The sequence below is a fragment of the Marmota marmota genome, unplaced genomic scaffold (genome assembly GCF_001458135.2).
Source record: "Marmota marmota marmota unplaced genomic scaffold, marMar, whole genome shotgun sequence".
NCBI lineage: Eukaryota > Metazoa > Chordata > Mammalia > Rodentia > Sciuridae > Marmota > Marmota marmota.
The window spans coordinates 3,724,794-3,737,371 of record NW_026000207.1 but is presented as its reverse complement, the minus strand read 5'-3'; the positions used below and the strand labels follow the sequence as shown (position 1 = coordinate 3,737,371).

Here is a 12,578-nt window from a genome sequence, read left to right as displayed (position 1 = left end):
CCATCACAGGCTCTTTGTAGAAGCCTTCCTCAATCCTCATATTGTCTTATACTCCTACATCCATTCACACATCATGAATCTGAGGGTGGGAAACATGGAATATCAAGTCCAAGTCACACCTGGAAAGTGGGAGAGCTTAGATTTGAAATCAGGTAGTAGGGAACCCAAGTTTGTGTTACTGGTCATTAACAAATGCTGACAAGTTTGGAGACAGAATGACTATAATCATTCCTTCTCTAATAGTACAACCTCGGGCAAATGAATTACTTTACCTCTCCACACTTCAGTTTCCTCATCTACAAAATGGGGACAGTAGTATTACCTGCCATAAGGCACTGCTAGAAGACTGGCTCAGTGAATGGCAAGGGAAAGGGACACAAGTACAGGTACCACTATGAACACTTCATGAAAACGAATTCCGTCTCACTCAACGCAGTCTAGACACCACCTGCACATGGCAAGCGTATCCTAAGTGTTAGTAATCATCATTAATCTCTAATGCTCACGTGCTATAGTGCAGGGATGACTATCCCAATGGTTGATTAGGAAAAAAAAAAAAAAAGTAAAAAGAGTCAAGTAAGGAAAACTGTCTAGCCAGGCACTGTGGCGCATGCCTGTAATCCCAGCAGCTCAAGAGGCTGAGGCAGAAAGACTGCAATTTAAAAGCCAGCTCAGCAAGGGCAAGGCGCTAAGCAACATAGTGAGACCCTGTCTCCAAATAAAATACAATATAGGGCTGGGGATGTGGCTAAGTGGTCGAGTGCCCCTGAGTTCAATCCATGGTACCCCCCCGCAAAAAAAATTATTCACAGCCACCAGATAACAGTTGGCGCCACAATGCAGAATGAGCTCCTTGTGCCTCTAGACCCCGCTGCCAGCCTGCCACCATTCACCACAGACCTTCTCTCAGTAAGGCTGCACTTTGATTCCTCTGAATTCCTGTCCTCGCTCCAAAGAAGCAGACACAGTATGTGAAATCTACGATGCACTTCTATCTCAATTAGCAGGAACCACCCCCAGTAGTCACCCTCCACCTGGGTCCCAGGAGTCCACCTCCTTACCTGTAAGGAAGGGCAGGAGCTCGCTTCGGGTCCTCTCAACCCCAAGGGCCAAGGCAATGGTGGACAGCTTCTTGATGCTATTGAGGCGAAGCTAACCAGAGAACAAGAAAAGGTGAGAAAGTTAGTAATCCCAAACTCAAGGCAATTCTGGAAACATCTACATATAAAGATGCTCAGCAGTAATGTAGTCATTATCTACCAAGTGTTCTTCGGCCTCGAATGGACCATTAAAAACAATGGTAGCAGAGGCAACAAGTGCCAGAGCACCCTCTGGGTCTCACCAAGCCCAGCACTGCTCAGGGGCACTTCTCAAGACTGAACCTGCTTCCCCAATACCACTCCCCCTGCAGGACCCGCTCTCGCACTCAGTACCATATGACAAAGCTGTGCGTGCCCTTGGACTGCAGCAGCCTTGGTACAGTAAGCTTACTCTGGACCAGGTCCTACACTAAGCACTCACTAAGATCTTACTTCATCCTCACAACAGCCCTTTGAGGTCAGAGTTAAGATTCTAAGTCCCCCTTTATGGAGGAAAACAGACTCAGGGAGCAGAAGTTCCTTCTCAGAGTCACAGAGCTAAGATGGCCTGGAGCAGGCATTTAAACCCAAGCTGCGAGCTAACAGTGATGCTGAAAGTACCGTAACATTCCTATGAACATTCCTATGAACAACAGCATTAGCAGTAGTAATATACCACTAGCACGGTGGATTGGCCAGTGGCCCATGATATTACAATACATATTTTTCATTTTTGTCCACGGTTCCTGGCTTATAACTCCCTCCTTAAGGTAGGCCATAGACACCAGAATTTCTCTTTCTCAAGGTGGGCCACAGAAACTGTAACCTTCCTCAATCTGTCTTGGAGATGCCCATGATGGAATTCTCTGGAATTCCTCATCTGCCAGTGGATCATAGACCCCCCCACTTCAGAATGGGTCCTGGCCAGGCCCTGGAGAAAGGAATACTGCACAGAGGCTGAGAGCACTGAGCACACAGGCCTTGATGGGTTTTCCCACCCAGTCTAGCATTAGATCAGAACCCTCAGAGCCTGCACACGAAACAACCCAGCTGACACCTTGATTTTAGACTTCTGGTCTCCAAAGAGTAACAGGACAAATCTATTGCTGAAGTCACCTTCTTTTTGGTGATTTGCTGCAGCAGCCCTAAAGAACGGATATGTTGGTTAACACACATGACAGGTCACTCTCAAAGCATTTATGTGCTGGGTCCTCAATGGAGCCTCTCAGCCTGGGAGGGAAGCACCACTGACACCCTCTCCACCTAGGCAACTGAGGCCCAAACCAGCTGCTCTGGGGCAGGATGACTGAAACCTTCCCCTTGAGTTTCTCCATCTCCACAAGGGTGAGTCTCTCAAGGCTGTCCAGAGACTGTGACAAGATCACGCCTCTTGGCAATAAAAGAACCTAAAGATGAAGTCTTGTAAGACCCACAATTTATTTTCTACCAAAGAATAAGATGTACACAGAGACAGACCTATGAAATGATAGAAAAGCAAATATGACAAAAATAATCCATCACCAAATCCGTGTGCTAAGTATATAGCTGCTCAGTGTGTTAGCCAAGAAGTTAGCAAAACCATTCTATAAATTGCCAGTAAATATTCTCAGCTTTGCAGAGCCCCCATCTCTGTCCCAAACACTCAACTTTACCCTCACGGTTCAAGAGCAGCCACAGAACCCAACATTGCATAAACCAACGAGCATGGCTGAGTTCCAACAAAAGCACACTTGTGCAAGCAGGTAGTGGCTGAATGTGGCCCACAGGCTGCACTTTACTGACTCTTGTACTAATTTCTCAATGTTCTCATGTCTGAACTTTTTCATAAAATACAGTGGGGAGTATTGCCCTAGCTGCCTGCTTTCCTCACTTTGTCTTTAGGCTAGATCTGAGTTCTCTCAGCTGGACTTTAGGGAAAGGCAAACGTGGCTGGGGCCTCAAGTGAGCAGCAGCCCTGAGGACCATGGGATGGTGGCAGGGCATAATCACAATAATCATCATAACTATGCCAGCAAAGGTACCAACCAGCATCTGTTGGTTGTATCCTGTGTGCTTCTAAAAGCTTGACATGGATAATCAACACAACCCCAGAACTGTGCTCACAGGTTTTGTCTCTAGAATACTCATTTTACAGGTGAGGCTGCTGACTTGGAGAGGCTGCCACCTGCTGGAAAGCAACGAGGCCACAAGCAGAGCCCAAGCAGCGTAACTCAATCTCCACACCACAGTACCTAAGGGATGCCCAAGAGGCAGGCCCGGAGAGCCAGTCCTCTCCCACAATGGAGAGCTGTCCTTGAACATTCTAGTTGTGGTTTTATTAATAATGTCCTCCAGTCTGTTCAGGCAGAGGGCTCACGACTGCATGACAGAGGTGGTGTTTCAGAGCAGGCCACCTAGGTTCAAGGCTAAACTGTTTACATAAGCTGTGGGATCTTGGGAAATTTTTCCACCTTTCTGAGCTTCATTTTTTCTACCTGGAAGTGGGAACGATAATACCTAACCTCAGGAGGTTATCATGAGTACAAAGTGACACACTCTCTAGAATACCCCAGCACCAGAGAAAGATCAGTCAAAGCAGCTGTGGCACCTCCCCCTGCTGACAGCATCCTAATTTTGTTGGAGTAATCGGGAAGTGCACAGGAGGCGGCTAGCCAACTGCCCACCAAATAATGATGGCAAATTCTTCCCATAATGCTTATTATGCTCCAGTTCTGCATGCTTTCAAGTTTAACTCAATTGACCCTCACATCCCCATGAAGGGACACAGGACACCCATCTGATGACAGAGAAACAAAGCACAGAAAGGTTGAATACCCTCACACAGTCCACAGGCAGCAGAGCCAGGACACAGTCCAGCTGCAGGCTCTCTACCAGTATCAAAAGTTTCTGCTTTTTTCTAGGGGGAGGGAAGTTGATGGCAGTGTCCAACGTAAGCAGATTTAACACTGACATAATTTTGAAATAGAAGTAAGCATAAATAATATTAAACGATGCATACAACAGATAAAATAAAATAGGGATATGTTGTGATTCCCACTGGTGACAGGTTCTACTTATAAGTCTTCTGTCATAATATACTTCCAATAGAAGGAAAGTTAGATGTAAGTTAGAAGTTAGTGAAAATTAAGTTACTTTTCCCATTCAAATTCATGGGTCTGCCTAGGGATCAGAGATGAGCCCCAGGTCAAGAGCGCCTGCCTACATTGGTTATACTGTGGCTCACATCCCTTGGTTTTCAGCTACGCACAAGACCACCTTGGAAAAGACATTTCCAAGTCACTTTAATTCTGAGTGTGCTACTAAAGACCAACATCTGGCCAGTGAAACCCAAGTGAAAATGGTATATGCTACTTCTGGGAAGTGTGTTTATAGTAAAATGGGGCGACACCTTCCTTCCTGTGTGGAATGTGGTCATAATGTCTGGGGCTTCAGCAGCCATCTCAGGGCCTTGAAGTAACCTAGAAGGTGGTGGTAAGGGAAGAATATGCAGAGTACAATGGTAGGAGAGTGGGACCCTAATGGTAAGAGAGTGGGACCCTAACATCATGGAGTGTCACAGCAGCTTGGACTACCAGCACACATTTTAATCATCAGTCAGACATAAACTTCAAGCTCATTTAAGCCCATTACTTAGAGTTTTCCTATCATCTTAAACTTGATCCCAATTGACTCAGCACATGGCCTAGTTGCGAACGAGATCTAAGGGCAGTCTGCTGGGGAGTCCAGAAAAGAACCCCTCCTTGACTCAAGGGAGGAAGGAGGTAAGTCCCTCTGTGTCCTGGGCTGGCCCTTCTTTCCCTGTGGTTCCAAGGACAGCAGATGCTATGGCCACCCTGTGACCATAAGGCTGGTCAAGAGTGGTGTGCTTGACCCAATTCTTTGATATTCCTGAACTGCTGAACTTGTTTATGAGAAAAAAATAATGAACCTCCTTATTTAAACCAATCTCAACTGGGTTTTCCTGCAGCATTCTTGACAGAAGTTATTAATATTGTTTCTTCATCATGTCATATCCCAAAAGAACTTCCTTGGGTACTATCTTCCAAGTGTGCTGCCGCCAGCACTTACCACAGTCCACCCATTGGGCTCCATGTCTGCACTTTTACCAAGGACCTATCTCCAAAAGGCCTCAGCACAAAGCCCAGCACATGAAAATCTAAAGAATAAAATCCTCCTTCCCTCTGCCTGCACCTGCAGAAACACTACCCACTTCTAGGACTCATCTCACATGCAACCATGGAGCCTTCCCTGAAATGAGTGAGTGCAGTATGATCCCACAGGATCCCATACACAGAATGTCTTCCTTTCACAATCCGAATAAAAAGTCAGCAGCCTTACTCTGGCTGACCTAGTGCCTATCTATTGATCCACATTCCCCCTTGCTCCCTGGGTGCCTGGGGCAATGGCTTCCTTGAGAGTAATCAGCCAACAAACAACCCACAGCCACTCCCAGTCCAGGTCTGCACACTTGCTGGCTTGTTTCCTTGGACTGGTAATTCTCCCCCATGTGCCCCGGGGCTCCTCCCTCACCTCCTGGGGTCTCTGCTCAACCTCACCTGGTAACCACCCTACACACAACAGTATCCCAGCACCCACCCCAGCACTCTGCACAGCTTAACTCCTATCATGCCCCAACATGAACTTGCTAGCTTACTGTTTCTCCTCCCCTCCGAGAGCATGAGCCTGGCTAGGGCAAGGGACTCTGCCTTCTTCACTCTGCTCCAAGAACCTAATGCAGGGCCTGGTACAGAGGAAGTACCCAATAAATATTCGCAGGATTAATTTTGGTAAAATAAACATAATACAGATATTAGTATATGCAGAGGAATATGTTCAAAACAGTTGCTTTGGTAAAGACAGTGGCCAACAATGGAGGTGGGATGTGTCTGGGATGTGTATGGTTTGACAATGTTCAATGAATGACAGAAGTGTCTCCCCACTCTAAAGCCCTAAAGTCTATGCATCCTTCCTCCTTATTCCATGAAGGACCAAATTTTTAAATAAAAATAATGTGGGTGGGTGGATGTGTGTGGGAAATACTAAGCACCCACCTGATGACTGTTTAGAATCATCACTGAGAAGTGAGAACAGCCAATGTGACCTCTATTTCTGTAGCAACCGATTTTTTTTCTTTCTTTTCTTTTTTTTTTTTTTTTTTAATAATCAATGAGTCTACTCTGGCTTCACCAGTTACTAGCTAAGGATCTTCATGCCAGTCCCAGGCATTTTGGAACTACAGTTTCCTCATTGTAAAATGAAAAATATAAGGCCTAACTCACAGGCTCACTAGGATGATAAAGTAAGGACAACAGAGAAGAGCCTGACACATAATAAGCACTTAATATTGCCTGTTATTATTCTCATGTTCTTTCTGAAACAGGGGAAAGAAAAAAAGTACACTAAAGCGGAGCGGGGCAGTAATTTCCCTACCCCCTTGGAAGCCATAGCACCTAGGAACACTTCTCAGTTTGCTTGGTTGGCATTATGATTATTTACACACATGCATGATCCCCCATTTGGAAGACAACCTGCCTCTGGGATAAGGGTCAGGACTGGTACCAAATGAGGATTCCTGAACTAGAATCCAGTATAGAACTGGCCCTACTGAAAAACATAGAGCTTTAGGCAAGTACCAAAAGCAAACAAGGAAGCTCCTGTCTCTGCCAAGGCCGAAGCAAAGGTTCTGAAAGTCAAGAAGGTAGAGCCAAAAGGCCTCAACAGTCACACCCACACACCTGCATAACACCCACCTTCAGGGGCCCAAGACACTGCAGTTCCACAGGCAGCCCAAGTATCCTCAGACACCCCACCCCACCCCACCCCCACCCAGAAGCACACTGACGGCATCCACCAAGATTTCCTGACCACAGACTCTACCATGAAGCAGATGGAGGCACTGCTCTGTTGCCAGTGTGCACTCTGGAGGTCAAGGCCAACAGCATTAGACAAGCCATGCTGAAAAGAGCTCTATTACACCACATGGCCAAGGTCAACAGGCTGACCAGCCCTGACAGCCAGAAGGAATGTTATGTTCAGCTGGCTCCTGATTGTGATGCTTTGGGTGCTGAAAACAATCAAACTCATCTAAACTAGTCCAGCTGGTTAGTTTAAACTTTGTTTTTTTCACCATAAATACAGACACACACACACACACACAACAGATTTTAAAGGTTTTAAAACCCCAGCTACTATTTACAGAGTGCTTTCTATGTGCTAGGTTCAGAACTAGACACTTAAACGTGTTCTCTCTCACAGCAAAGGAAGAGGCAAACACTACTCTGCACTCATTTCCTCATAGATGAGGAAACTGAGGCACAGAGAGGGGAAACTGTCCCTCAGTGAATTTGTGGCAAAGCCTAGACTGAACCTGTGCTCTTTGTAACTGCCCTCTTCCAACTCCTTATTTGTAAGCTCTTAGAGGGCAAACTCCTTTTCTATGTTCTGCTTTACCAAATCCCAAGACACTCCATAAAAAGAAGCCCAAATCTGGAACACCATGTTTCCAAGATGTAGACACAGGGGAATTCTGCAATGTCTCAGATGATGGCTGGTAACTGCTCTGTCTTTACATAATCTATCTAATTCATTTGGAAAACCTTGATGCGTGTGCCTTCCATCCTTTTTTCATTTAACAAGAACACCAAGGTCCTAGGGCTGGGGATGTAGTTCAGTGGTAGAGCACTTGCCTAGCATGCCCAAGGTCCTAGGTTCTGTGCCCAGAACCAGTGTGTTAAAAAGGAAGAAAACCAAAGACCCAAAGGGTTGAGTAACTTGTACAGAAGCCAATTTGGAATTTGAACCTTGATGTGCAAGACAATCTCTGCAGGGAGGCCAAGGCTAGGTGGTGGATGTGCCCTCAAGCCCAGAGCCCTTGGCTAATTCTAGTTTTGCCACTCACTAGATTGTACGATACGGGCAGAGTATCCTTATTTATTAAATGGGAAGAATTCCAGACTTTAAATTTTGGTTTAAATTATATTTCATGGCCAAATCTGATGTAAACCAAACCAACTACAAAAGGATGCTTCTGAAACAATCAGGAAAATCAAATGATACCAAAGAATTGCTGTTAACTTGGATGTGATAACGGCAGTGTGGTTATAAAAGTGTACGTTGTTTTAGAGTTGCATACTGAATAACGTAGAAGGAAATGTCTGAAGCCTAGAATTTATTTTTAAAATACTTCAGGGAAAAAGGAGATAAACAGATGAAACAAATGTGGCAAATATTGCAGAAACTGCTGCAACTAGGTATCTAGTATTATTTTCTCTATGTATTTTTTAAATTTAATGATTAAAAGAAAATTAATGGAAAGAAAATGAGTACCTATCTAAAGTCTTCTGTGTGGATTTCATTAACACATACCAAGTACTCAGCACACTGTGCAGCACACAGCAGGGTTTTCTGACTCGGCACTGCAGCCTTTGGGGCTCGGTAGTCCTTGGTGGTCAGGGGCTGTCCTGGGTATAGCAGGATACAGTGTAGCATTGCTGGCTTCTACTGTAGGTGTGAGCAGTACTCCTCACCAGCTGAGACACTGCCAACACAGCTTTCTGGCCTCTGCCTGGAACCGGCTTGTGTGGGGAGGCTTGGACAAGACGTGTAAACCCAGTGAATCTATGGCGGGCAGAGCATGAGAACTAAACCTCTGCACCTTCCCACATCTGCTAGGCAGCCACTTACCATACCATTCCACTGCATCCCCACAACCAGCAGACGCGGATTCTTTGCCAGTGTGCACTGTGGAGGTCAAGAGTGCACACATTTTACAGATGAGGGGTCTGGGCCCAAAGACAGGAGCTACTATAGGGACACACAGAACAAACTGGCGGAACTGAGGTCAAACTTCCATCATCCTCGCTTCCTCTCTCTACAGCACCCACCACACCACATCCAACCCATCAGCCCTGCTTGACATGTCCCAAATCCAACCATCTTCCCCCATCTATGTGCTAACACTGGGCCTGTGTTCTGCAATGGCTTCTCATAAGCTATCTGCTCCTGCGCATCTCCTGCCCCAACAGCCAGAAGGACCCTTTAAAACATTTTGCTCCTCTGCTCAAAGGCCTCACCTATCTAGCCTCATCTCAGTCCCCACATCCCACCACTTTCCCATTCACCCAATTTCAGCCACGTGGGCCTTCCTGCTGTTCCCACTTGTGGCCTCTGTACCTACTTTTTCTCTGCCCATGCCCAGATTTTCTTACCTCACCTGTTCATTCTCCTTCCTTTCATTCAAGGCCTTGCTCAACATCCCTTCTCAGGGGAACCTTCCCTGACCTAAACATCAGCCCTGGGTTTGCTCTATTCCCTGTTGCTACCTTGTTTTTCTTCTTAGCAAACACTGCCACTGACATCACATTACTGATCCATCATCTGTCTTCCCTACTAAAGTATAAACCCCACAAGGGCAGCAGCTCCCTACTGTATCTGCGGCATCTGAAACAGAATCTCCCACATAGGAGGTACTGCATAAATATTTCCTGAAAAGAATGTGTTGAGACTATAGGATTTGGTATTCCATGTTCTTTCCAGTATCCTGTACTGTCTCACGCCTCAGCTTCAAGGCTTTGGCCAAGTTGTTTCCCTTTACTGTGCTTCAGTTTCCTGATCTGGAAAATGTAGACGAGCAAGGGATCTACTTCAAAGTTGTAAGATTCAATGAGAACATAAAAATGATTCTTTTGTACAGCACCTTGTACAGGCAAACATCCAGTAATTTGACAGTGATGGTTTAAGTCAGAAACTGACATTTTCCCCCCAAAAGAGACAGACAGTAAATATACATATGGGTGTATCTGAGTTTTAAAATTAATCAATAAAAAAAAAACTTTATTTAAAAAAACAAGCAAGCATACAGCCAGGCAGCTATTTGCCAAGCCCAGGCTTAAATGATGGCTCATGAGGTTTTTGCAAGGTCTGACCTGAGCTTCCTCTTCCAACTTCATTTCCCATCATAAACAGCTTATTCCCTTGGCTCCTATGGCCTTCTTTCTGATCCATAACACCTTCTACCTACTCCTGCCTTAGGGCCTTTACACTAATTTCCTCTGCCTGGGATGCTGTTTCCTAGATATCCATGAGGCCTGCTGCCTCCTCTGTGCTCAAATGTTACCGACACTGGCCGTCCTATATAAAGCTGCATGCAGCACACTCTCCAATCTCCTCCAGACCCAATCCACCATCTACCATTCTCTATACTGAACTTGGTTTCTTGTCTGTCTCAAAAAAATGAGCTCCACGAAAGCATTTTTTGCTCATGGTACACTGTTGTGTCCCCACAGTTAAGTACTCCATAAATACTTGCTGAATAGCACCCCTTCAAAAACCTCAAGGAAAAAAAAAGTAACAAAAAAATATTAATTACTTAAAACTAAAGCAAAAAGAAAATATTTTAGAACCATCTTCAATCTCCTATGATTTTCCCCCTCAATCTCTACTTTCTAATTATAGTAACTGTGATAGGCAGAATGAGATCCACCAATATATCCCTGTTCTAATCCCAGAACCTGTGAGTATCTATCTACCTTATACTGCAAAAGAGATTCTGCAGAGGTGATCAAAGTTAAGGATGCTGAGATGCGGAGATGAAGAGAGATTATCTGCGAGTGTCAGAGAACCTTTCCTGACTGTGGTCAGAAGCAGATGTGAGTAGAATGGCTGGAGAGATGCAATGTGGCTGGCTTCAAAATAGAGAAAGGAGTCATGGGCCAAGGAATGTGACAGGCTTACAAAGGTGGGAAAAACAGGGAAACTAGATTTTCCCCTAGAGTCTCCATAAAGCAATGCAGCCTTGACCACACCTTGCATTTAAGTCCAGTGATACCCATGACAGACTGGATCTCCAGAACTGTAAGACAATAAATTTGTGATCTATAATATCACAAGCTTATAGCAATTGTTACAGCAACCAAAGATAACGTTGACCAAAGATAACCTAGCTCCTTCTTGCCTCAAGGCAAATCTCCCATAAATCAGCTTTTCTCAGTCTTAGCACTAAGGATATTTTGGATGATTATTTTTTTTATTGTGCTTTGGGGTCAGTGTCCCATGTATGCAGAATGTTTAACAGCATTTGCCTGCACCCACTTGAGGCCAGCAGCAATTCCCTGGTATGACAACCAAAAATGTCTCCAGGCATTGCCAAATGTCCCCTGGTGGGCAAAATCACCACAAGATGAGAACTACAGCCATTACAGGTCTGCTCCCTCTGGGAGGCTCTTCATCCAGTCCCATCCTCAACTATGTACCCTCAGAAGCACCTTCCCTGACTGGCCCATTCCCCCACCCCATACTGTACTTGCTGTGCTCTCTGCCCAGAAAGCCCCACAGATTCTTCCCCTGCCTTCATAATAGGGTATTTGCTCAAACATCAAAGCCTCCCCTGACCATGCTTTAAATCACAACCTCCAACACACATACATATCCTCAACTAATACAGCATACATTTCACCTAATGTCCATTGTCTGTTTCCCCTCACTACAAGGTAAACTCCCATGGCCAGAAGTTTTTGTCTGTCTTGTCCTCTGCTGTACAACAGTGTCCAGTTCAGTGCCCAGAGTAAAGGCCCAACAAATACTTGCTGATTCACTGTCACAGCACCCCATTTGTTTCCTTCTCACCATTTCATACATGTTAATGATACTGTATATTTAATTCTGTTTACCTGCTATATACCTGTATCCTGACAGCAATTGGTGTGACCATGATATGCCCAACACTATACATGGCAGGTGTTCACTGAACAAATTAACTCATACAATGGTCCAATTAACTAGATATTTATCCACATTTGAAAAAAGAGGAAGCCAAGGTTCAAAGAGATTAACTAACTTGCCCATTGTCAATCAGCAAGAAGTGGAAGAGTCAGGATGTGTAACTGCACTCCACCTGACAACAGAACCTAGAAGGCAGGACCAGGTTCAGCAGGTTTCCCCGTGCACCTAGCACAACTTCATAAGAGGGGAAACAGGCCTAACTGAAGGATGGACCTCTTCAATTGCCAATCCTAATAATACAGGTGACATTTACTGGGCCCTTCCAAGCACCCAGGCACCGTTCTATTTTACGGATTCAGTTCCTCACAACCTCCCAATAAAGGGAAGACTATTATTAGCCCCTATTTTATGGAAAATAGAAGCCCAGGGCCATGAAATAACGTGCACAAGGTCATTCGGAGGGTGGGAGGTGGACCAAAGTCTGAAACCCGCTCAAACCTAAGCCGGCCGGGATCATGGGTCTGGGGCACCCTGACCCACTCACCAGAAATGTTAGTCCTCTAAGAAAACTGTGCTAAGGGGCAGCGGGGGACATCAGGGTTTCAGCGAGAATCACCCCTGAACTTGGCCAGTCCTACCCTCGGGAGTGGAGTGCTTTCACGCCTTCTTTCCCATGGGGATCTACACTAAAATTAGACGCAGAGGGAGGACAGGAAAGGGGATGGCAGCCTTCGCTCTCAGGCCCCAGCTGCCCGCGCTGCCCAGACCCCCGGCCCGCCT

The 12,578-nt window shown here is 45.5% G+C and overlaps 1 protein-coding gene across 1 annotated transcript in view; it reads right to left on the bottom strand.

The window, feature by feature from the left end:
• Ppp2r1a (protein phosphatase 2 scaffold subunit Aalpha) overlaps positions 1-12,578 on the bottom strand; it is a 31,224-nt gene that overhangs the window by 18,219 nt on the left and 427 nt on the right. The window contains exon 2 of the mRNA XM_015505560.2: positions 1,062-1,152. Coding sequence (XP_015361046.1) covers positions 1,062-1,152 — 91 coding nt within the window. The remainder of the gene's footprint in view (positions 1-1,061; positions 1,153-12,578) is intronic.